Source organism: Bos mutus, chromosome 22, assembly GCF_027580195.1.
Source record: "Bos mutus isolate GX-2022 chromosome 22, NWIPB_WYAK_1.1, whole genome shotgun sequence".
In the NCBI taxonomy this organism is placed as follows: Eukaryota; Metazoa; Chordata; class Mammalia; order Artiodactyla; family Bovidae; genus Bos; species Bos mutus.
The window spans coordinates 96,197-122,696 of record NC_091638.1 but is presented as its reverse complement, the minus strand read 5'-3'; the positions used below and the strand labels follow the sequence as shown (position 1 = coordinate 122,696).

At 37.7% G+C, this 26,500-nt stretch overlaps 1 protein-coding gene across 1 annotated transcript; it reads left to right on the top strand.

The window, feature by feature from the left end:
• The first annotated feature begins 17,864 nt into the window (after nucleotides 1-17,864).
• On the top strand, nucleotides 17,865-24,860 carry SEC61G (SEC61 translocon subunit gamma). The gene is made up of 4 exons (XM_005909333.3): nucleotides 17,865-18,021; nucleotides 19,471-19,569; nucleotides 20,919-21,021; nucleotides 24,690-24,860. Exons 1-4 carry the CDS (start codon nucleotides 17,910-17,912, stop codon nucleotides 24,697-24,699), a joined length of 324 nt encoding a protein of 107 aa, XP_005909395.2. The 5' UTR covers nucleotides 17,865-17,909; the 3' UTR covers nucleotides 24,700-24,860.
• The last annotated feature ends 1,640 nt before the right edge of the window (nucleotides 24,861-26,500 follow it).

The window sequence follows — 26,500 nt, the reverse complement described above, 5'->3', positions numbered from 1 at the left end:
ACACTGTTCTCCATAGTGGCTGTACTAGTTTGCATTCCCACCAACAGTGTAAGAGGGTTCTCTTTTCTCCACACCCTCTCCAGCATTTATTGCTTGTAGACTTTTGGATCGCAGCCATTCTGTCTGGCATGAAATGGTACCTTATTGTGGTTTTGATTTGCATTTCTCTGATAATGAGTGATGTTGAGCATCTTTTCATGTGTTTGTTAGCCATCTGTATAAACAATTCACCATTGCAACGAAAAGAATAAAATACTTAGGAATATATCTACCTAAAGAAACTAAAGATCTATATATAGAAAACTATAAAACACTGGTGAAAGAAATCAAAGAGGATACTAATAGATGGAGAAATATACCGTGTTCATGGATCAAAAGAATCAATATAGTGAAAATGAGTATACTACCCAAAGCAATCTATAGATTCAGTGCAATCCCTATCAAGCTACCAATGGTATTTTTTCCCAGAGCTAGAACAAATAATTTCACAATTTGTATGGAAATACAAAAAACCTCGAATATCCAAAGCAATCTTGAGAAAGAAGAATGGAACTGGAGGAATCAACCTGCCTGACTTCAGGCTCTATCTACTACAAAGCCACAGTCATCAAGACAGTATGGTACTGGCACAAAGATAGAAATATAGATCAATGGAACAAAATAGAAAGCCCAGAGATAAATCCACACACATATGGACACCTTATCTTTGACAAAGGAGGCAAGAATGTACAATGGAGAAAAGACAATCTCTTTAACAAGTGGTACTGGGAAAACTGGTCAACCACTTGTAAAAGAATGAAACTAGAACACTTTCTAACACCATACACAAAAATAAACTCAAAATGGATTAAAGATCTAAATGTTAAGACCAGAAACTATAAAACTCCTAGAGGAGAACGTGGGCAAAACACTCTCCGACACAAATCACAGAAGGATCCTCTATGACCCACCTCCCAGAATATTGGAAATAAAAGCAAAAATAAACAAATGGGACCTAATTAAAATTAAAAGCTTCTGCACAACAAAGGAAACTCTAAGCAAGGTGAAAAGACAGCCTTCAGAATGGGAGAAAATAATAGCAAATGAAGCAACAGACAAACAACTCATCTCAAAAATATTTCTTATTTGGAGAAAAGTCTGAGTGCTAAATAGGAAGGTCAGGTAAAATTTAAAAAGAAACTCTAGTAGGGAGGAACAAACCCGACTCCATATTGGATGTTTCATTTACCTTAACCCATATTCTACTACTTTTGCTACAAGTTAATCACTAAAGGGATGTTGCCTATAACTCAAAGTACACATAATGGACTGTCTCAGGGAACCTCACCTTCCATGCCTGAACACAAAGCTAAAATCCCTTTGTTCAACTTACAGGAAACATCTTGACCAGGTCCACCTGTGAATGACTACAGGAAAAGAGAAATTAATACATCCCTTTGAAGATTTGTGGAAACCAGGAAATATTTTTAGTAACTTATAACCTTTTTTATTATACCTCCTCACCTCTCCCCTCTTTGTTCTATAAAGGAAACTACCATCCAAACCTTGACAAGATGGGCCTTTCAGACACTAGTCCACTATTTTCTTGATCTTCTGGGTTTCTGAATAAAGTCATTATTTCTTATCCTAACAAGTCATCTCTTAATTTATTGGCCTGTTATGTAGTGAGCAGCATGAGGTTGGGCTTGGTGACAAAATCTTGAAAAGTATAAGCATCTACATGAAAAGAAATGACACAGGGACTTCCCTCGTGGTTCAGTGGCTAAGACCCTGTGCTCCCAATGCAGGAGGCCTGGGTTCGATCCTTGGTCAGGGAACTAGATCCCACATGCTGCAACTAAGACCTAGAGCAATCAAATTAATTAAGTAATTAATTAAAAAAGAAATGACATAATTATACCATTCCCTGAATTTTTGTGGTTTTAAATTTTTTAAACATTTTAAAGCATTGCTTAAATTTAAATTTTACAAACATTATGCTGAAAGGTAAATACAAAGGCGTATGACAATATCATAAGAAGAAATGAGTAGAAATCTCAAAGAAACAAAAGGAAATTCTCTACAAATATTTTTTTTGATAAAAGTAACTTAATAAGGACCTGAACTCCAGAAAATGATTTCTTGTCAGTAAAAATTTCAAAATAGACTAAAAAAGACAAAACTGTAGTTCTGGAGAAAAATTGAGAACCAAATACTATCAGAGACTGAATTAGAAACAATAAGAAACAGAATAGGGAGCTAAAACCTTAAATAATAAAATACAAAAAGGCTTGAGCTCATCACAGTGAACAGAGGAACAGGCAAGATAAACAATTCAAAAATACAATACATAAAGAAAAAAGAAAAGCTTACAAAAATGTCATTTCTTTAAACAGATACCCCAGCAGATTCAAACAGAAAACTTATTACAAAATTTCCATAAAGAATTAAGGTCTCTGTAAAAATTTATAGAGAATATCAGTTTTTATTGAGACAGATCTCGTTTTTATAGAGTTTCAGGAATAGACAAAAGATTCTTTGATCACATAGAGGGGATAAAGTAACATGGAAATATTTCAAACTAGTGTCAAATTTCTCCTTAGTAACAGCGTTAGGGTATAATGAAATAATTAACTTGAGCCAAATTTTTAAAAATAATAAAGTGACACAATTTTATACCCACTCATGTCACTAAAATAAAATACATATATTCAAACATATGTGAACTTAAGAAATTCAGTGTCTATAGAACATTTTTTTTAAGTAATATTACCTGACAAGGAAATTTAACTGATCAAAAAAAAAATCTGTGATTCTTTTCTCCATATGAATTTTCACAAAGCTTTATAAATGTCTTCCTAAAAGGTTAATTCTACAGTGCAATGATAGAAGACAATATTTCATGATTTTTATATTCATATGATGTTACTGTATGTCCAAAAATTATACTTCCTTGAACTTTTTATTTGTTAGAAAACAGACCAAAAAAAAAAAAATAGCAATAAAAACCTGCCCTAGTTTGCAAGAGTGCCATAACAAAGCATTGTAACAGACTGGATGACTTACAGAAATTTTTGATGTTGTTGTTGTTGCTCAGTCATGTCCATCCTTTGTGACCCCAATGGACTGCAGCATGCCAGGCTTTCCTGTCCTTCACCATCTCCTGGAGTTTGTTGACCATTGCATCAGTAATGCCATCCAACCATCTCATCCTCTGTTGTCCCCTTCTCCTTCTGCTTCCAATCTTTCCCAGCATCAGGGTCTTTTCCAATGAGTTGGCTCTCTGCATCAGGTGGCCAAAGTATTGGAGCTTCAACCTCAGCATCAGTCCTTCCAATGAATATTCAGGGTTGATTTCCTTTAGGATGGACTGGTTTGATCTCCTTGCAGTCCAAGGGACTCTCAAGAGTCTTCTCCAGCACCACAGCTTGAAGGCATCAGTTCTTCAGTGCTCAGCCTTTTTTATTGTCCAGTTCTCACATCCATACAGGACTACTGGAAAAACCATAGCTTTGACTAGACAGACCTTTGTTGGCAAAGTAATACCTCTGCTTTTTAATATGCTATCTAAGTTTGTCATAGCTTTTCTTCCAAGAAGCAAGTGTCTTTTAATTTCATGGCTGCAGTCACCATCTGCAGTGATTTTGGAGCCCCCCAAAATAAAGTCTGTTTCAATTGTTTCCCATCTATTTGCCATGAAATGATGGAACCAAATGCCATGATCTTTGTTACTGAATGTTGAGTTTTAAACCAGATTTTTCACTTTCCTCTCTCACTTTCACCAAGAGACTCTAGTACCTCTTTGCTTTCTGCTGTAAGGGTGGTATCATAAACAGACATTTATTTTCTCACAATTCTGGAGGCTGGAAGTCTGAGATCAAGATATAAGCAGGGCAGTGTTCTTGTGAGATCTCTCTCTTTAACTGCAGATGGCTGTCTTACCCTGCATCTTCATACCACCTGCCTTCTGCACCTGTCTGTGTCCAAATTTTCTTTTCTTATAAGAACATCAGCACACTAGAATAGAGCCACAATAATGGCTTTAACTTAATTACCTCTTTAAAGGCCCCATCCCCAAATATTTAACACAATCACATTCTTAGGTTCTGGGGCTTAGGATTTCAACATGCAAGTTCTGGGGAGACATAATTTAGCCCCTAACACTCTCTATGCCTTGGCATAAAGAAAGCACAAAATTAATGTCATCATGCTCCACTATTTAAGCCTCAGGGGATGAGATGAAAAGTCCAGAATCTCTTGCCTTCTTGAAATGAGTCAACTGGTTATAAATAGGTTTGTGACCAAAGTAATTCCATCCACTTTGTCTTTGAAACATGCTGGACCTCTCACAATCTTGGGGGAGAAAAAGGCTGACTGGTAGAGGGAAAGAGCACAGGATGCTCAATATTGTTTAACAGTGGTTTTGATAGAGCATTGGGCTTCCCTAGAGAGTCAGATGGTAAACAATCTGTCTGCAATGCAGTAGACCGAGATTTGATCCGTGGGTCAAGAAGATCCCCTGGAGAGGGGAATGGCTACACACTCCAGTATTCCTGTCGGAAGAATTCCATGGACAGAGGGCTACAGTCCATGAGGACACAAAGACTGAGAGACTAACTTTGACAGAGCATAAAGAAAACAGCAGAATGACTCTTTGTTGTTGTTGTTCAGTCGCTAAGTCATGTCCAACTCTTTGCAACCCTATGGACTGAAGTATGTCAGGCTTCCTTGTCCTCCACTATTTCCCAGAGTTTGCTCAAATTTATGTCCACTGAGTCGGTGATGCCATCCAACCATCTCATCCTCTGGCTTCTATTTTTGCCTTCAGTCATTCCCAGCATCAGAGTCTTTTCCAACGAGCTGGCTCTTCACATTAGGTGGCCAAAGTATTGGAGCTTCAGCTTCAGCACCAGTCCTTCCAATGAATATTCAGTGTTGATTTCCTTTAGGATTGATTGGTTTGATCTTCTTGTAGTCCAGGGGACTCTCAAGTCTTCTCCAGCACCACAATTCAAAATCATCAATTCTTTGGCACTCAGCCTTCTTTATGGTACAACTCTCACACTCATACATGACTACTGGAAAAACTGTAACTTTGAGTATATGGATATTTGTTGGCAAACTGATGTCTCTGCTTTTTAGCATGCTGTCTAGTATTCTTGCCATAATAACTTCATGAGCAGTATGGAAAGAATAACTCATTTCTTCCCATTTCCTGGAGTCTTATAGGTTTTTTTTCACTTATTTTTCAGTTGTTTTAGGTTTACAGAAAAATTAAATATAAAGCACAGAAAACGACTACTCCCACTTCATCTGTACAGTTTTCCCTCTTACTGACAACTTGCTGGTGTACATCCGTTACCATCGATGAATACATTATTAACCAAAGTCTACAATTTACATTGGGTATCACCCTTTATATGAGGGTGGGGGTGAGGGGGCTCCAAACTCACTGCAAATGGGGATTGCAGCCTTGAAATTAAAAGATGCTTACTCCTTGGGAGAAAAGTTATGACCAACCTAGACAGCATATTCAAAAGCAGAGACATTACTTTGCCAACAAAGGTCTGTCTCGTCAAGGCTATGGTTTTTCCAGTGGTCATGTATGGATGTGAGAGTTGGACTGTGAAAAAAGCTGAGTGCTGAAGAATTGATGCTTTTGAACTGTGGTGTTGGAGAAGACTCTTGAGAGTCCATTGGACTGCAAAGAGATCCAACTAGTCCATCCTAAAGGAGATCAGTCCTGAATATTCATTGGAAGGGCTGATGTTGAAGCTGAAACTTCAATACTTTGGCCACATGATGCAAATAACTGACTCACTGGAAAAGACCCTTATGCTGGGAAAGATTGAAGGCAGGAAGAGAAGGGGAGGACAAAGGGTAAGATGGTCGGGTGGCATCACTGACTCAATGGGCATGCATTTGAATAAACTCTGGGAGTTGGTGATGGACAGGGAGGCCTGGCATGCTGCAGTCAATGGGGTTACAAAGAGTTGGACACAACTGAGAGACTGAACTGAACTGAACTGATCACTCTTTGTGGTGTACAGTTCTATGAGTTTTGACAAATGCATACTATCATGTGGCCACCATTGTGGTATCACACAGAATAGTTTCCATGCACTCAAAATCCCATGCTCCACATACTCATTCCTTTCTCCTTCCCTCAAGCCCTTGGCAACCACTAACTTTTTACTGTCTTTACAGTCTTGCCTTTTTCAGAATGTCATATAGCAGAAATCATACAGTAAATAGTCTTTTTTAAATAGACTGGCTTCTTTCACTTAGAAATATGCATTAAGCTTCCTCCATATCTTTTCAAACCTTGATAGTTTTCTGTCATCATCAATACTATCACTGGATAATATTCCATTCTATGGATGTGTCAGAGTTTGTCTATCCATTCATCTACTGAAAGACATCTTGGTTGCCTCCACATTTCATAGTCATAAATAAACCTGCTATAAAAAATTCCTGTGTAGGTATTCAACTTATTTGGGTTGTCATACTCACCAAGGAGTGTGACTGCTGGATAGTGTAGTAAGATTTTGTTTAGCTTTGTAAGAAACTACCAAAGTGTCTTCCAAAGTAATTGTACCATTTTGCATATCTATTAGTGATGAATGATTTCTCATTGTTCCACATCCTCATTAACACTTGCTGTTGTCAGTGTTTTGTATTTTAAGGATTCTAAGAGGCATATAGTGGTATGTCATTGCTTTAATCTGATGTCCCCTGATGACATGTGATACCAAGCACTTTTTCATATTTGTCATCTGTATATCTTTTTTGGTGAGGTATCTTGTCCAGATATTTTGCCATTGTTGAATTTTCTTAGTTTTTGGCTTTCAAGGGTTCTTTGCGTATTTTGAATGCGTCTTTCATCAGACATGTGTTTTGCATATATTTTCTCCCAGTTGGTGACTTGTCTTTTCATTCTCTTAACTATGTCTTTATGTAGAGCAGGAGTTTTTGATCTACATAATGTCATGCTATTTTTTTTTTTTCTTTCATGGATCATGCTTTGGTGTTGTATCTAAATAAATCACCAAATCTAATGTCACCTCTGTTCTCTCTTATGTTACCTTCTAGAATTTTGGAATTTTGCATTTTACATTCAAGTCTATGATCCATTTTGAGATAATTTTTGCAAAAGTCTAAGATTTGTACTCGGATGTGCAGTTGTTTCAGTACATTTTGCTGAAAAGATGATCTATGCTCCATTGAATTGCCTTTGCTCCTTTGTCAAAAATCAATTGTCTCATCTGTGTAGGTCTACTTCCTGGATTTTCTATTTTGTTCAGTGGATCTATTTATCTGTTCTTTCACCAATACCACATTGTCTTGATCACTACAGATGTATGTAAGTCTTAAAGTCTAGTAGTGACAATTCTTCAACTTTATTCTTCTTCAATATTGTGTTGGCTACTTGTCTTTCCATACATTTTGGAAGCAGTTTGTTGATATCCAAAATAATTTGCTGGGGTTTTGATAAGATTTTTGTGCTGAATAACATTTTGGGAATTACGCACATCTTTAAAATATAGAGTCTTCCTATCCATGAATATGGAATATCTCTCTACTTATTAATATTTAGATTTTCATTTCTTTCATCAATTTTGTAGTTTTCTTAGTATAGATCTTGCACGTATTTTGTTAAATTTGTACTTGTCTGCCTGCCTCTTTCCTCCCTCTCCCCCTTTTTTGGTGCTAATAAAAATGAAGGACTTTAATTTAAAATTCCAATTTTTCAATGCTAGTGTCTAGGAAAGCAATTGACTTTTGTATATTAACTTGGTATCTTGTAATCTTACTATAATTGCTAATTAGTGCCAGGAGATTTGATTGTTGAACTTTTGGGGATTTTCTACATAGACTATCATGTCATCTGTGAAAAAAGACAAGTTTTTTCCCTCTCAATCTATATGCCTTCCCCCACCACCACCCTTCTACATAATGGACTAGGATTTCTAGTATGATGATGAATATGACTGTGGGAGTCTTACAATTTTAACTTTATTGTTTTAAGAGTTAAAGTGGGCTTCAACCAGTAGATTCATTCCTTAGGTAGGGGCTATTCCAATATATTAACAGAAACTGGAGGGGAGGGGAATAGAGAGGGAGGAAGTGTGTGAATTTTCTCATCACAGCTGAGCACCAATTTTACTAAAATTAAAACATTTTAAGAATAAATACTTTTTATTAAAATTATTTATTAATTGAAGGATAACTGTTTACAGAATTTTGTTGTTTTCTGTCAAATCTCAACATGAATCAGCCATACTGCTACTGCTAAGTCACTTTAGTCGTGTCCGACTCTGTGTGACCCCATAGACGTCAGCCCAACAGGCTCCCCTGTCCCTGGGATTCTCCAGGCAAGAACACTGAAGTGGGTTGCCATTTCCTTCTCCAATGCATGAAAGTGAAAAGTGAAAGTGAAGTCGCTCAGTCGTGTCCAACCCTCAGCGACCCCATGGACTGCAGCCTACCAGGCTCCTCCGTCCATGGGATTTTCCAGGCAGGAGTACTGGAGTGGGGTGGCATTACCTTAGGTATAAATTTATCCCCAAGAATAAATATCTTATAATTAGTTCAACCTAATAGATGGGAAAACAGTAGAAACAGTGTCAGACTTTATTTTTTGGGGCTCCAAAATAACTGCAGATGGTGACTGCGGCCATGAAATTAAAAGATGCTTACTCCTTGGAAGGAAAGTTATGACCAACCTAGACAGCATATTCAAAAGCAGAGACATTACTTTACCAACAAAGGTCCATCTAGTCAAGGCTATGGTTTTTCCTGTGGTCATGTATGGATGTGAGAGTTGGACTGTGAAGAAGGCTGAGTGCTGAAGAATTGATGCTCTTGAACTGTGGTGTTGGAGAAGACTCTTGAGAGTCTCTTGGACTGCAAGGAGATCCAACCAGTCCATTCTGAAGGAGGTCAGCCCTGGGATTTCTTTGGAGGGAATGATGCTGAGGCTGAAACTCTAGTACTTTGGCCACCTCCTGCGAAGAGTTGACTCATTGGAAAAGACTCTGATGCTGGGAGGGATTGGGGGCAGGAGGAGAAGGGGACGACAGAGGATGAGATGGCTGGATGGCATCACTGACTCGATGGACGTGAGTCTGAGTGAACTCTGGGAGTTGGTGATGGACAGGGAGACCTGGCATGCTGCAATTCATGGGGTTGCAAAGAGTCGGACACGACTGAGCGACTGAACTGAACTGAACTGAATGTTTTCTCTTAATCTAAGAGTTGTAATTAAGGAGCAATATAGCATGTGGTAAAGAAATCAGTCCTGGGTGTTCATTGGAAGGACTGATGTTGAAGCTGAAACTCCAATACTTTGGCCACCTGATAAAAAGAACTGACTCACTGGAAAAGACCATGATGCTGGGAAAGATTGAAGGCGGGAGGAGAAGTGGACAACACAGTATGAGATGGTTGGATGGCATCGTTGATTCAATGGGTATGAGTTTGAGCAAACTCTCGGAGTTGGTGATGGACAGGGAGGCCTAGCGTGCTGCAGTCCATGTGGTTTCAAAGAGTTGGACACGACTGAGCAACTGAATTGAACTGAACTGAAAGAAATACTTATCTTATATTCAGAAATTTACAAATTCTTTCATTTTCATTTGAGTTGTTTTTTCTTCTGTTAAACTCAGATAAAGTAAATTTAATATTTTAAACATAATTTTAATATGATCATATTTTAAATTATTTATCTGTATAATTTTATAGTTATTTACCTAGGTATTTTTCTATCTTTATACTGACAGAGAGAGAACTGGAGTTAGGTTTATCTGTTAATGAAGCATTTTACTAGATAAAGGATGGTGGTTTATTTTTAGCATTTTCTTTGTACTTGTCTGTATTGTCCAAATTTTAAAAAATAATTAGTGTGTATTATTTTTGCTAAAATTATTTCAAAAATATAATCACAAATGTACTCAACAACCAAGAAAGTTAAGAAATAGCTGTATTTCCGAATATGGATGGAATTTGCTCTAAACATACGATATTTGGTTTGATTTTGACTCCATACTTGCACATGTTTGCACAGGTTCTACCCTCTGTAGCAGTACTGCATAACTTTGGGGGCTAGGTAGTAATAGAAACCACTGTCTTATCTTTTCCTGTTTGCCTTTACACGATGGATTAAAATGCTATCTTGACCAAAAATTGTACAATCCCAGACTTAATCATTATGCAGAATCCAGTTTATGGAAGAACTAAATTGGTGGATTATCCACTTCACTCCCCAATTAGCAAGTCTTATTTCATATACCTTAAAGCTTAGGACAATAGGAGTATCACTCCAAATGATTAACTATAATTTTAATATTATAATTAGCCTGTTAAATAGAAACTTTCCTATTGAATCAAAATAAATATGTTATCATAGGTGAGTATGCTTTTTAGACATATTTGACTCATTCTCCTTTTTTCTTGTAATTTTTTTTAAACTAAGTCATTTGTACTGTTTTACTATCTCTTGCTTTTCAAATATCTTATTACCTTAGAAAAAAAGAACTTGAAAATTTTAAGAAATTTAAACTAGTAGAAATTGTTAATGTTAACAAAAGTTGAGCATTATAAAATCTATATTAGCAAGCATTATCAAATCTATATCTTTAAAGGCTTTTTCTAAGCACAAACATATATAAATACATAGATGTTTTATCATGTGATATATTTACTTTTATAACCACAATAGAAAGATGGTAAAGACAACCCTGTAAGTGAGACAGCAAAAGAGACACAGATGTATAGAACAGTGTTTTGGACTCTGTGGGAGAGGGAGAGGGTGGGATGATTAGGGAGATGGCATTGAAACATGTATAATATCATATATGAAACGAACCGCCAGTCCAGGTTCAACGCATGATACAGGATGCTTGGGGCTGGTGCACTGGGACAACCCAGAGGGATGGTACAGGGAGGGAGGAGAGAGGGGAGTTCAGGATGGGGAACATGTGTATACCTGTGGCGGATTCATGTTGATGTATGGCAAAACAAATACAATATTGTAAAGTAACTAGCCTCTAATTAAAATAAATTAATTTATATTAAAAAAGAACTACCTCAATTACTGCAATGAGACCTCTAATTATATGTTTTAAAACATGCATAACTCATTTTATGGTACTTCACTTTACTGCACTTCACAGATACCGCGCTTCTACAAATTGAAGATCTATGGCAACCCTGTGTTGGGCAAGTCTACTGGCACCATTTTTCCAACAGCATTTACTCCCTTCATGTCTCTGAAACACAGCTTGGTAATTCTCACAGTATTTCAAAATGTTTCATTATTGTTATATTTTTTATGGTCATCTGTGATGAGCAATCTTTGGTGTTACTATTGTAATTATTTTGGGCACCACAAACCATGCTCCTATAAGACAGAGAACTTAATAAATGTTGTGCCTGCTCTGAGCACTCCACTGATCATCTCTCTCCCTCTGCTCAGGCCTACCTGTTCCCTGAGACACAACAATACTGAAATTAGGCTAGTTAACAGCCTCTAAGTGTTCAGGTGAAAGGAAGTGTCGATTGATGTGCCAAACTTAACTGCTGTCTTTTTAAAGAAACTGCCACAGCCACCATCAACTTCCAGGCAAGATCCTCCACCAGCAAAAAGATTACAACTCATTGAAGGCTCAGATGATGGTTAGCAGTCTTTAGCAATAAAGTTCTTTTTAATTAATGTACATTTTTAAGGTATAATGCTACTGCACACTTAACAAACTACACTATAGTGTAAACATAATTTTTATATGCACTGGGAAACCCCAAAATTTGTGTGACTTGCTTTATTGTGATATTTACTATTTAACACTGGTCTGGAAACACACTCATGTCTCTGAGGTATGCCTGTACCCATTCTGAAAATCTATAAATGATGTAGAGATGGAACTTTTAACTCTCAAATCAACACAGAGATCTACTTGGGAGTAAAATAAATGTAGAAAATATCATATATCCCATATGCAATTGAAATTTTACTCAAACTACCTGGAGGGTACATTAAGCTTTTTTTTTTTTAATCCTGTATCTATACAAGGGTTTTTGAACATTTTCTTACTTCATACAAAGACTTGGAAATCTAAATGGAGGGCTGATTCAGCTTATATCAAATAACACTACCAATCTTTCACTGATTTTTTAAATTGAGGGACAACTTAAAATTTCTACCGTGTATACTTTCAATTTATATTCAACATGTCAGGACAAAATTTTTTAAACTTCATTTAGTGCTGTGCATATTAGACTTTTTTCCACATTATAAGAATTTTCAAACATACATATAAGTTGAGTTAAATTGTTCAGTGAATATCCATACAACCTCAAGTGAGCCTTACAATGATTGTCCTTCTACTTGTACATGTTACTTCTGTCAGCAGCTATATCATTCAGCTAGAGTTCAGTATTCATGTATAGTGCTTTATTTTTTGAGGTGAATTTTAGATATGGTAGAATGCACACCTTAAGAGTACCATTTAGTGAGCTGTGAGAAATGCACACAACTGTTCCTTGGATCGAATATTCAGCGATGAATGCAGGTTCATTGTTGAAGCAGCTATGCAATGGCACTTGGAAGTGGGGCTTTGGGAGGTAATTAGGTGATAAGGGTGGAGTCCCCATGGTGGGATTAGAGTAATTGTAGATAAGTTGAGAAGACAGCCATTGGTAACCAGGGTGACACCCTCTACCAAGAACCCAACCACATTGTATTCTATCTTCTAGAACTGGGAGAAATGTGTTTACTGTGTAAACCATCCAGTTAGTGGTGTTTTGTTATTTCAGTTTGAACTAAGACTCCTATTTAATCCTAACCCCTGTTAAGTTACATTACTGTTCACCCCCAAGTTCCCTACACCCAAACCCTGTTTCACCATATATTAATTTTGCCTAGTCTAGAATGTCTTCTGAATATTATTTATAGTATGCAGTCTTTTGCATAGACTTCTTTCATTCACCAGTGTTTTTGATATTCATCAATGTTGTTATGGGCTTCCCTGGTAGCTCAGTTGACAGAGAATCCACCGGCAATGTAGAAGACCTCAGTTTGATTCCTGGGTTGGGAAGATCCACTGGAGAAGGGATAGGCTACCCACTCCAGTATTCTGGCCTGGAGAATTCCATGGACTATATAGTCCATGGGGTCGTAAAGAGTCAGACACGACTGAACGACTTTCACTTTTAATGTTGTTACATAAACATATACAAATATATATATATAGATATATATTTTTTTTCTCGATTGTGAATTAGTGGAAACGATGTGGAAATACATCATTTTGTCCATCCATTCTGTATTGATGGATCCCTGACTCACTTTTAGTTTTTTGTCTATATTTTTGTACAAGTCCTTTGGTGAATATATTTTCACATCTTTTCAGTAAATAACATTGAAATTGAAGGATTATTTAGGGTGATATATACTGAGCTTTATAAAACTGCTATGTATCATTTTACATTCTTGTTGACAATGATAAGAGTTCTGATTGATCTATACTTATGCCCAGATTTGATGTTGTCAACCTTTTTACACATTCTTGGGAGTGTATAGTGATCTTTCAGTTTGGTATACTACATTCTCATTTGGTTCAATAAATTTTCTAATTTCTCTTGTGACTCCTTCTTTGACTCTTTGGATTATTTATTTAGAAGCATGTTATTTAATATCCAAGGCTGTATATTGTCACCCTGCTTATTTAATTTATATGCAGAGTATATCATGAGAAACGCTGGACTGGAAGAAACACAAGCTAGAATCAAGATTGCCGGCAGAAATATCAATAACCTCAGATATGCAGATGACACCACCCTTATGGCAGAAAGTGAAGAGGAACTCAAAAGCCTCTTGATGAAAGTGAAAGTGGAGAGTGAAAAAGTTGGCTTAAAGCTCAACATTCAGAAAACGAAGATCATGGCATCCGGTCCCATCACTTCATGGGAAATAGATGGGGAAACAGTGGAAACAGTGTTATTTTGGGGGGCTCCAAAATCACTGCAGATGGCGACTGCAGCCATGAAATTAAGACGCTTACTCCTTGGAAGGAAAGTTATGACCAACCTAGATAGCATATTCAAAAGCAGAGACATTACTTTGCCAACAAAGGTTCGTCTAGTCAAGGCTATGGTTTTTCCTGTGGTCATGTATGGATGTAAGAGTTGGACTGTGAAGAAGGCTGAGCACCAAAGAATTGATGCTTTTGAACTGTGATGTTGGAGAAGACTCTTGAGAGTCCCTTGGACTGCAAGGAGATCCAACAAGTCCATTCTGAAGGAGGTCAGCCCTGGGATTTCTTTGGAGGGAATGATGCTGAAGCTGAAACTCCAGTACTTTGGCCACCTCATGCGCAGAGTTGACTCACTGGAAAAGACTCTGATGCTGGGAGGGATTGGGGGCAGGAGGAGAAGGGGACGACAGAGGATGAGATGGCTGGATGGCATCACTGACTCGATGGACGTGAGTCTGAGTGAACTCTGGGAGTTGGTGATGGACAGGGAGGCCTGGTGTGCTACGATTCATGGGGTCACAAAGAGTCGGACACGACTGAGTGACTGAACTGAACTGAACTGAACTGGGATTTTTCTTGGTATCTAGTTTTTATAGATTTCTAACTCTACAATGGTCAGGAAAAACAGTGTATGATTTGATTGCTCTTTTATTTAAGACTTATTTTATGACCTAGTGTATATCGTCGTAAAGTTACCATGTGCACTTGAAATCAATGTATATTCGCACTTTTTGGGGTAGTGCTCCACTACTAGACTAATTAGGGTAGAGTAGTTGACAAAGTTGTTCAGATCTTCTATTTCTTTGTTGATTTTCTTTTTTGTCTAATGCTGTTGAGTTGTGGAATGAAGACTTAAAATCTCCTGCTTGTTGGTAGAATTGTTTGTAATTTTTTCCCCTGTATTTTGAAGCTGTTACTAGGTGCACAGAAATTTGTGATTGAGATACCTTCCTGGTAAAGGTATTATGATTGATATACCTTTTATCATTATGAAAATACCCTCTTTGTATCTCCAGTAATTCCTATGTTAAAGTCTACGTTATCTACTATTATCTGGTATCAACAAACCCTGGTACCAAATTTTGACATCTTTTCATTGCTTTCATTTCCATCTATTTACTTGCAACCTATGTCTTTATATTTAAAGTGTATTTATGCAATCAGTATATAGCTAAATCTTTGTATTTTTCAATCACTTTGACATTTGCTTTTTAAACTTAAAAATTATATTTAGATGTAATGAAATTACAGATGTGATTATACTTACTTCTCCTGTTTTGTTTGTTTTTCTGGACTGCTTTTAATGTTCTTTTCTCTCTTCTTCCTTTCTTGCCTCCTTTTGGGTTTTGGGTGGATTGTATATTTATCTTCAGAGAAATGGCATTCATGCTATTCTAATACACAATTGGTTTTTCAGCTATATAGTGAAAAACTATATAGTAGTTTTTATTTTTTTAGTCGTCACGTAGTCTTTTATTTTTTAGTGGTCGCATAGTCTTTTATTTTTCAGTGGTTGCATAGTCTACTAAACCACTTCATGACAAATATAGGAATGTTGCTATAGTATAGTTCTAATGCACCTCTTCCATGGTAAAAGGCTGTATTAAGCTTGTATGATATTTGGCATTTCTATATCTATGTCTATAAATTCACAATTCAAGAAATTGAAACTTTAAGTACTTGAGTGTGGATATAAAAATATGTGTGCATGTGTGCTAAGTCGCTTCACTTGTGCAGACTCTTTGTGACCTCATGGATTGTAACTCACCAAGATCCTCTGTCCATGGGATTCTCCTGGCAAGAATACTAGACTGGGTTGCTGTACCCTCCTCCCAGGGGATCTTCCCAACTCAGGGATCGAACCCACATCTCTTGCATTTCCTGCATTGGCAGGCAGGTTCTTTACCACTAATGTCACCTGGGAAGTCCCGAATATAAAAATTTTTTCTCACCTAAATAACAAGGACATAATATTTGAATGTGGTGTCCACAATGCTCATGGTGTGCTTTTCTGTATAAATAAATATATATGTATCAGAGTGATGGGCACCTGAGATATACATATATACATACAAATATACACAGATATATATATATACACACACACACAAATACATATACAGATATATACATAAATACATATAAGTATATATATATATATATATATATACACACACACAAATATATGTTTTCTAGCCCTAGGTTTTCCACATATGTGATGATACCATTATGGGTTTTTGTCCATGTCAAAACAAAATACTGGACCCTGTTAATATCAGTACTCATTGCAGAAAATACTTGACTACAGGATATGCTGGTCATGAAGCAGAGTAAAAACTTTTTCAAAGCCCAGAGGTCTGAGAAACACTTCCTCTCTTGGCCTAACAATGAAGCACAAGGCTACCAGAGGAACACATGTGAGCAGCTGAGAGAGCAGAGTTCAGAGAGGGGTTAGATCTCTCAGTGCTATGAACTTCAGTACCTAAGAAAGCGTAGTAAGTTTTAAAACTATATAGGTTTCTAACCCCTAAACATCCAAATATTCTGATTCAGTGGGTAGAGGTCAGGAATTCATGTTTTTAACAGTTTTCATACACTGCACTGCAGGTAGTCCATACATACAGTAGGTTCATATGTGCATTCTGCCTTAATTTAAAGAATTTTAAAATTCTGGAAGATTGGGGTTTTAAAGAATTGTTCATCTTTAGCCCGGTGCCTTAAGAGTCCTATAGTGAACATCCAAAGGAATGCTGTCTTTACACTGCCATTCTTTACTCCCCCCTCCCCCTTCACAACACCTTTTTTATTTATAAAACATGTTTTGTCCGAATTCTTCACTATGACTGGCCATCTTGGGTGACCGTGCAAAGCAAGGCTCATAGTTCCATTGAGTTATGTAGGCCCCTTCCTAAAGACATGCCTGTGATCCATGAAGGTTTTTTATTTGCACATAGTATTTTATTAACTATAGTTACTTTGTTTTCTTGTTTGTTCCCTTCCCTACTCTGTAAATTCCCTTACCACACGTCTGACTCATTCACAGCACCTAGTAAAATAAAGTATTATACACAGTAGATGCTTGATAACTAATTGTTGAAAAGATTGACTCACTCTAAAAACATAAAATCACACACCTTGACAAGCTCACCACCTACCACCAACCATCAATAGTCTCAGCAAAAGCCATAGTCAAGATTACATACATACATTGTACCACGTTCCCACTGGCAAAACCCAGAGAATGAAGGCTTCCATTCCAAGGGAACTCCAAAGAGGAATACAGAGGAAAGCGAGCTTTTGGGGGTATGAGACTGTTGAGTGAGACTGGTCATAAAACACTATATTACTTATAAGGTTCATGATGACCAATACAATTAAATATATACAAAGGAATAGGCAGTCAGGAGATAACCGTCCAAGACGAAACACATCAGAGCCAATCCCCTGTCCTACGGACCTGCTCTGCAAAGGTAGCTCTCCAAGGGAGCAGCCCGGGATGAAGAACCGGACCAGGAGTAAGCCCTGCCCACACCGCCAAGGGGCCACGCAGCCCCGCCCACGCCATGCACGCCCCGCCCAGGCAGCGCAGGCGTCCAAGAGACGAACGCCACGCCCGCGTCCCGCTCACGCAGCGGAAGGTACAAGCCACGCAGCCCACCCACACAGCGGAAGAGCTCTTGCCACCTTGCCACGCAGCGCCGCCCACACCATGCACGCCCCGCCCAGGCAGCGGAGGGGCCCACGCGACAAACGCAACTCCCCATTCCCCACGCAGGCCGCGAAAGGCCTAAGCCAAGTTCTGTGCCGTAGCTGTGCAATCGGTGCGCTTGTTTCCGGAAGTGTAGTCCAGACGAACATGGGACTACGCCTGCGCGCTGACGTACTCCCAAAAGCCCAATGAGCGGAGGGGTGGGCTGCTGGTATTTGGGCGTGGTTTCCGGTTCCTGTGGGCGTCTGTCTGTCGGCTCTTGTGCTACGTGTCTTTGGCTGTTGAGCAGACGCGGAGCAGGTGAGGTTTCGTGTGGCTGGAGCTCGGAGCTACCCTTTGGGCACTAGCGAAGGCAGAGGGCGTGAGGGAGCCCTCCGGCCGCCTGCTGCCTGTCCGCAAGGCGTCGGGGAAAGCTGACTCAGAGCCGCGAGTCTGACGGAGAAGGGCTTCCAGGGCCTCGATCCCTCCGGCCGACTCTTGGCCCGGGCCTAAGCTTTGAGGTCGCCCGTCCTTGGCTACCTCTGTGGGAACGTTTCCACTCGGTTCTGTAGTCAGAGAGGGTCCCTTCGGGGTCGGCTCTGGGGCCGTGGAATGTGTCTTCGAGAGCTCAGTCTTGTGCTGTGACGTGGGAGAGTGAATCTAGAATCTGAATCAGTTCAGAAGGGGTTATTGGATCCCCTTCCCTGACATTCAGTGCAGTGTTTCGGGTGTTAACGCTTTTTTTGTCTAGGAAAAAAAGGTGCTTCGCTTTCATCAAGATATCTATAAATTTTAACCTCACTGGAGTTGAAGAACAGTTAAATGAAAACATTCTGGGCCTGGCATACCTGGCCTAGAATGTTTATAGAATTCCTGACATACTTTGAGTGTTTCATATATCTTGTTTTAGCAACCCACCCTGGGTAAGAAAACTAGGGCCTAGAGAGGCTACATTTCATAGAAAGGGATTTGTAGAACCACCACCACCTCTTATGAATGGCCTTAATTCAACTGTCCCTGGCCACTGTTGTGCTAGAAATAAGTGAAGTACAAGTAAGGAGCTGGTTTCATTAGCTGTTACATTAAATACCAGTGACTGTTAAGGATTGGATGACATTCCAGTTGTGTGATAGATTCCACAGAAGAACCTGTTGATAAAATGTGTAGCCGTTTTTAAAAAGTGTGTCCAAAGCCAAAGATTTAGAATTTAGCCAAATAGCTTCTGAAAATCTGAATCTTGGTTTACCCAGATTTTGTGGTTTTAAAAATTGTATAGATAGAGAACAATCAGATTGAAGTCCACATTTGCCTCTACTCTAGGCTCTTGAAGCATCCCAATCGGCACTCACCGCGCCAGACACTGGTGTCCCGGGAGTTTAAAGTAAAATATAGAAAATGCTTGGTTGCATCTCAACACTGTTGATTCCTTAACAGGAACAGTGAGAGGACTGCAGGGTGTGTAAGGAGTGGATGTATTGTCCGGTGCTTAGCCTTTAGTAGTGAGTGCCCTTTTATGTTAAGAGCATGCACCTTGATCATTGAGAACAGGGGCAAGACCTGTGTTTTTTTACTGCCTTTGTTTTGGAGATTACAAAAAATAGTGTTGATTTACTCTTGGAGTCTAATTTCTTTTTTTTTTTAATGAGATGAAATCCACCCACTCATATCAGGATGATCTCATTTACATTTTGATATGAGTGGGCAAGTCCTTGAAGCTATAGTAAGTAACACCAGTGATCATCTTTTTTTTCATTTTTGGTTTTTAAACAGACATCATGGATCAGGTAATGCAGTTCGTTGAGCCAAGTCGGCAGTTTGTGAAAGACTCAATTCGGCTGGTTAAAAGATGCACCAAACCTGATAGAAAAGGTAATTGCTTTGGAATGAGAGGAAAAAAATTAATTTTTTGCATTCTCTAAGCCCTTTATTAATGTCTTCCTGTTTAATAATTGTTGTACTTCTTTCATCACTTTAATTGATTTATTTTTGCTTTATTGTTTTTTGGAATTGTCAGTTTTTGCTACATTTTGTGTACTTTGTGCATCCCTTACAGATTTTTCTTTTTTATGTGTTTTCCAGACTTATAAGGTTATTTGTTACAGCCTTATTTTCCATGTTGCCTTTGCCTTGGTCATATGTAATGACTTTTCAGTATCTTTCACATTTCCGCTCTGAAAAATCTTTTGAAACTCTTCATGCTATGTCACTCTTCCCCTAAACCTCTCCCAGACAAAAAAGGCCTTATAATGAAATCAACAGCATAGTTGGTACCAACCTAGGAAGTTTCTTATTTATCATAATTGATGTGTTAAAAGATGCACTCAGTTCAGTTCAGTCGCTCAGTCGTGTCCAACTCTTTGCAACCCCGTGAATCGCAGCATGCCGGGCCTCCCCGTCCAAAGATGCGCTAGAATTTGTCTGTCTCTGCTCTTTTTTTGACTGCTGCCTGAGTTAGGACTGGGAATATAATAGACAATGTAATATTACATATTATACTACATATATAGCATAATATATAAAATTATGTACTAGGGAATGGTCCTTGCTCTTGTGGAGCTTAGAATCTTTGAGGGAAGACAATCATAAACAAATAATGACAATTATAATTTTTAGTTACTGCTGTGGTACGTGTTATGTAAGGTAGATAGAGGAAGGTGTACCAGCATGTTTTAGGAGGACTAACCAATCTAACCAAGCAGGGAGAGCTTCCCTGAGAAAGTAGTGTTAAATGGAAACATTACAGGGTCTGAACCTTTACATAAAACTGTGTTTGACCCTATTCAGTTTTTCAAGCCTTGTTTTTTGGCTTCATGATAATATCAAAGACAGTGGGGCTATTATTTATAAAAAATTACATTCTTGATTTTATAGTTGATGTTTTTATCAATGTTACAAGTTTTTAAGACAAATACTGTGTATTCATGTTTCCTTTTTGGTATTCTGGTCATTTGCTAGGAAGATAAATATTTCTCTGTTTATTGATGGATTCACTAGCATGAACATGCACTTCATTTTTATATTTCCTTAAATATTAGGAAAATTAAAAATCTGTCGTATTTTATTTACTATTAATACATCATGTTTTTTAAAAAAAAATGCTTTCTTATTATCAGGAGAAGTGTATACCAGTAAGTTTATTTATGTCAGTGCTAATTTTTCCCCCTTTATTTGCGGTGACAGTGCAAAAAGTAATGTAAATTTTGTGTTTCTAAATCCAGAATTCCAGAAGATTGCCATGGCAACAGCAATAGGATTCGCTATAATGGGATTCATTGGCTTTTTTGTGAAATTGATCCATATTCCTATTAATAACATCATTGTGTAAGTAAACTTTTTGAAACAGACACTATCAAGGATAAAATGAAAATGCAGACCATTTGAGTTGACAGTCTGCTATTTGGTTAATATATAGATAATGTTTCTTTGATTTTTTTAATGTTGATAGAATCTACTGCTATTTACTGAGTACCAGATAATTCAAAGTAACTTTATATTTACATAATTTTTAAAGCTACTATGTGAGATACACAGTCATTTTTTAATAAGTAAAATTTTAAAGGATTGAAGAAGCTAGTTAAATGTACTCAGTATGAGATAAAACAGGTATTCAGTGATAGAACCAGTATTCAAATCCAGGTTCTCTTTGTGCAGTACATGAACTTGTCAGCATTAAGGTGCAGAGGAAATATTCCCCATCTGAGGATCACTATAGTAGTAGAGTTCAAACCTAAACCAGGTTACCTATATTCAGATTTTTCTTAGTACTTAATAGCTGTCATAACTTTGGACAACTTAGCTCCTTTGTGTCCCGTGTATTCAATAGGGATAATAGTTCCTGACTAGGGCTATAGAAAAGATAAGTGACTTAAGTCATGTAAAACCTAAAAAACAATTTTCAAACCTAAATGGAAGTTGTGGTTAATGTAATGAGACACTGATACTAATACACTTAAGTATATTAGGAGGAGAAAAGGCTGGAAAACACTGGAATTGCTTTATTCTTTTCTAAATGCTTTTGCTTTTTAGATTCATTAAGCACTCATGAGTTGGGACAGCTTGGGGCAGTGTGCAGTTAGAGCAGGCAGCTTTAGGCAGTTTTGTTGGTGTAAAGACTTAGTACCTGTTGTAGTACTTATTTGCTCTGTGATTTTGTATTTGCTTGGTCTCTGAGCCTTACCTGTCATTTAGTTATCTAATCATGAGATAAGCCTTTTAGGCTTATTTTATAAGGTGGAGATGCTTTGTAAACTATAAATCTCTTAAGTACTGGATATTTTACTATGGATGCTTGTGGAAGTTGTCTTTTAAATGACACGTGACTGAATGAGCATGGTCAGGTGGATTTCTTAAGTAGGTTTTCATAGCTGTTATGCAGACTTGCTACAAAGGATCACGGAGAGTTAGACCTGGAAAGGACCAAGTATCTCAAAGCTCCTCCATCAGTTCAGAAATCTCTGCTATATTCCTAGTGAGGAAAGCCATTTTTGGGATTTTGGAATCATGGAGCAAATCCTCAAGTAGAATTAGGAAAGCTGAGCCTCAGTGTCTTTGGTCTACAGCCGCTACCTAATCAGTAAATAGAGTGTGTAGAGTGGAGTCTGTGATGTCAGCTCAGGGCTTCTGCTACGCAGCTTCCTAGCCCATTGTCAGACAGGTGTAACTTACAGAATTATTTCTTAATTGATAATGTAATACTAATATATGACTGTATATTCATGCATATGTGTATACATACGTCTATATTGTAGATATGTGTATATATATGTACTACAGAACCTAGTACAGTATTCTCTTGTGCATACTGAAAGCACTTGAGTAAGTGTCGAATTAAGTGAACGATGTAAGGTTCTTAACCTTTTTCTAATGATCACAATGGTAGTAATAATTGTTAACATTTATTATGCACTTGGTGTGTGCCGAGGACACACAGCTTGGTGTGAGTTGACCTTTTTAACTCTCATGACAGTTGTGTGAGATTAGCAGTGTTATTGTGCCCATTTTATAGGTGAAGAAACCGAGGCATAGAGAGTAAGTACATTGCATGCCAGTAAGTGGTAGAGCAGCATGTGAAATCCAGTTTCCAGAGCCTCAGTTCTTAGCCACTGTGCAGGCCATTACTCATTCTGAGTCACAGGCCTCGCTTCAGGCTCCAGTTTGCATTTCATTAGCCCTCTTAAAAATCCGGTACCTAGACTCCATTGCCTATTGTGGATATTTTCTTGCTAAGACTCAAGTCTTCAGACAGTTTCTCACAAATAACTACTAAATAAATTTTCTTTATCTTGGGTTTACTTGGTGTGGTTTGTTTTTAGCCTAAGAATGGAACATTACCCTTGTTAAATTACTTTTTGCTAGATTTCCCTTATAGAAGACTTCTGAATTTTGAATCTCTTCAGCATTGTTATTTATCTTAGTTTTATGTTAGAACATCTTTTATTTCATTATATGAGTTGTGGTCTAAAGTACCTTTTAGGATGAGGCACTCAGTACACCTTTTTGACACTGAGATGTTCCCAACAGGTCTTTGAAACCAGTGTTAAAAATTTTCTTTCTCTTAATTCTAATTTCTACAGCAGGCACAGTATATCTTTTGCAAATCTTACTGCTTAGAGATAGTTGAGCTCTGACTTTTAGGAAGCTGCTGCTAAGTCACTTCAGTCATGTCTGACTCTGTGCGACCCCGTAGATGGCAGCCCACGAGGCTCCCCCGTCTCTGGGATTCTCCAGGCAAGAACACTGCAGTGGATTGCCATTTCCTTCTCCAATGCATGAAAGTGAGAAGTGAAAGTGAAGTTGCTCAGTCGTGTCCGACTCTTAGCGACCCCATGGACTGCAGCCCACCAGGCTCCTCCGTCCATGGGATTTTCCAGGCAAGAGTACTGGAGTGGGTTGCCATTGCCTTCTCCGTTTAGGAAGCTAGTTGCTTAGAAAACTATTCTTCTAGTAACAAAAATGTATCAAAATAAAGAGTTAAAAGTTTATATCTCTAGATAGTTTTTACATTAAAGTGAGGGCCAAAAGAAACATTTTGTGAAAAAAGCTATCAGAAAACTTACTCTTTTCATGATATGCCATGACAACTGTAAAACTGAAAGAAATCTTTTTTCCTGTTGAAAGAGCATATAAATCACTGTTAAAATCATTTTGAGATGATAGCAAGTGAAGAATAAACAAACTACTCTCTCATTAGGCTGAGTTATCACTCTGTTTTCCTTATGATTTTTTTTCCTCTTCTGTACAATTATAGCAGTCAGAATTAATATCCACAGGGTTATAAGTTAAAGGATTTATGTAGTTGTGGGCATTTTAATTTAAGCAATACAGTGTAATGAAGTAAGCCCTTAGTACTTTATGTTAAAGTTTAGATGCAGGGCTCTTGTTTTTAGGAGTATTTTTGGGTTGGCCAAATTGTTTGTTCAGGTTTTTCAGTAAGATGTTACAGAAAATCCCAAGTGAACTTTCATCTAGTACTGGAATTATCTTCTTTCCTTAACATTACAGTTTTAAAACATGTATCTGAGTATATTATTTTAATGTTCTTGCTGTTGAAACTTAGACGTTCTTCTATAGGGAAGGCAATTTTTGTTATTAATCCAGGTTTCTGAGTGGTTTGGGTAAGATACAGTGGTTGAGAACCAGTTTGTACATCAAATTGAAAAAGTTCTCAACTAACAGTCCTGTTATATAATTCATGTTTTTCATCTTGTTATGAAAGACATTATGCTATGCTGTTAAGCATGTTTTTCAAATGAGGATTCTGAGTTTTAACAGATGAAGCCTGTTCCAACAGCCACATTATCTGTAAGGGCCTTTTCAGTTCCAAGATTTTAAAGTTCAGTTTCTTCTCTTTTGTGCTGTTTTGGAGTAATATAGATGTGGTTCTCAAATAACTGGTTCTGGTTCCATAAAATTAGAGCATATTGAATTTCAAATTTATTATTATTAAAATCTTTAATACTCAAAATTGACCATCTTTCTTTCTTTTACAGTGGTGGCTGAATACCTTTTTAGAAAAGAAGTTTTCATCTTGGGGATTGGTGAACAAGTGAGGATTTGAGAAGCTGATGGAGCAGAAATTTGTCTGTGTGTTTTATGTTTTTCTTTCATTTTTTTCTTCCAAGATGTTTTCTATTTGTAAATTAAAATAATTTTAAAATAGACGTCTTCTCTTTTTTCCATCAGAGATACTTATCAGATTTTAGTGGTAAGAAATAATGGGTTCTATTTCCTTCTTCCCTCTTTTCCTTCCTTCACTCCTTCATATTTCAGTTTACAGGAAAAATTAAAAGGCACAGTGGAATATTGCCCTTTCTGAGTTTTCCTGTCTCAGTCTGATCATGCAAATAAAGGATGGTAATGACGGAGAGAGTTTGAAGGTAGGGTAGGAGTTTCGTCTCGAGCACTCACAGTGTACAGAAGTAGTCAGCGCCCCTCTGAAAGTTTCCGTGCCACTTAAAATAGCTTCCTGAAGATCGTGGTTAAAAGCTTCAAGAGCTCCTCTTCAGATAAACCATAATTAGTCACACTGTCCTAAACATTGGAGTTCTGAATATTTTAAAGAATTTACTGATAATTGAATATGAGATGAAAAGGGGTCTTGTCTTCTTTCCCCTTTAAAAAATAGTAATGTAAAATTGAGACAGTTTATTCTCAATTTTCTGTGTAAAACTATTATTGATTTGTTCATTCAGGGTTTAATTATTGAACCTTTATTTCCTGAGTTGTGATTTTTTTCTTTTTTAAAAAATTGTTCAGCGGCACATGTTTGGTAAGTGTCCTCTGAGTCTTTGTGAATAAGGTAGACAGGTGTCTTGACTGGTACTACTGGGCAGGGTTCCTTGGTTTTGAGATCCATGGTTCAGAGAATGAGATACACTTCCATAGTTTCAGAACAGATTTTCTGCCTATTTTTGAAATATTGTTTACTCTTGAATGAATTGCTATCTTTGAGGAAATAAAGCCTTCGCCACCTCTGCTTTTCAGGAGACCATGTAGCCATGTTTGATAGTTGGCTAGTTAGCTAGCTCCTTACAGGCCAGAAGTGTGTATACACTGTGTGTATACATGTGCGTGTGGTTGACGTGTGTATGCAGATGTATGTTTGCATATATGTTTATACAAACATGCATATATTGACTATGTACACATACAGGTTTATGTATATACACATATATTAACTGCTTACCTAGAAATTAATCTGAAATGTATTGGTAAAATGTCAGAATTGCTTCTGGCAAATGTGTATATTTTCTTGTAGGATGAAATGATTTGAACATTAATGTTGTCTTGATGTAAGTTAAAATTACGAGTCTCTATTCATAGTGTGCCGGAGAAAGCAATGGCACCCCACTCCAGTACTCTTGCCTGGAAAATCCCATGGACAGAGGAGCCTGGCAGGCTGCAGTCCATGGGGTCGCTAAGAGTCGGACACGACTGAGCGACTTCACTTTCTCTTTTCACTTTCATGCATTGGAGAAGGAAATGGCAACCTACTCCAGTGTTCTTGCCTGGAGAATCCCAGGGACGGGGGAGCCTGGTGGGCTGCCGTCTCTGGGGTCGCACAGAGTTGGACACGACTGAAGTGACCTAGCATAGCATTCATAGTGTGCATTTGTGCAGCTCATTTTTTTTTTATTTTGCTGACTTAACTGGTTCCTGACATACTGGTAGGTAAGACATTACATAAATACTCTGTAAATGTGAAGTGAGCGCTAATCAAGGACTGTGGTGATAGGATAGAATAACTTTCACACTCAACAATTGAATTCTTAAATAGGTAAGAATAAAAACTAGCTTTTTC

Excerpts from the sequence above, each read along its gene's own strand:
- SEC61G (XM_005909333.3), top strand. The coding sequence starts at position 17,910 with ATGAGCGGAGGGGTGGGCTGCTGGTATTTGGGCGTGGTTTCCGGTTCC. Across the intron at positions 18,022-19,470 it reads GTTGAGCAGACGCGGAGCAG|ACATCATGGATCAGGTAATG; the intron begins GTGAGGTTTCGT and ends GTTTTTAAACAG. Across the intron at positions 19,570-20,918 it reads CACCAAACCTGATAGAAAAG|AATTCCAGAAGATTGCCATG; the intron begins GTAATTGCTTTG and ends TTCTAAATCCAG.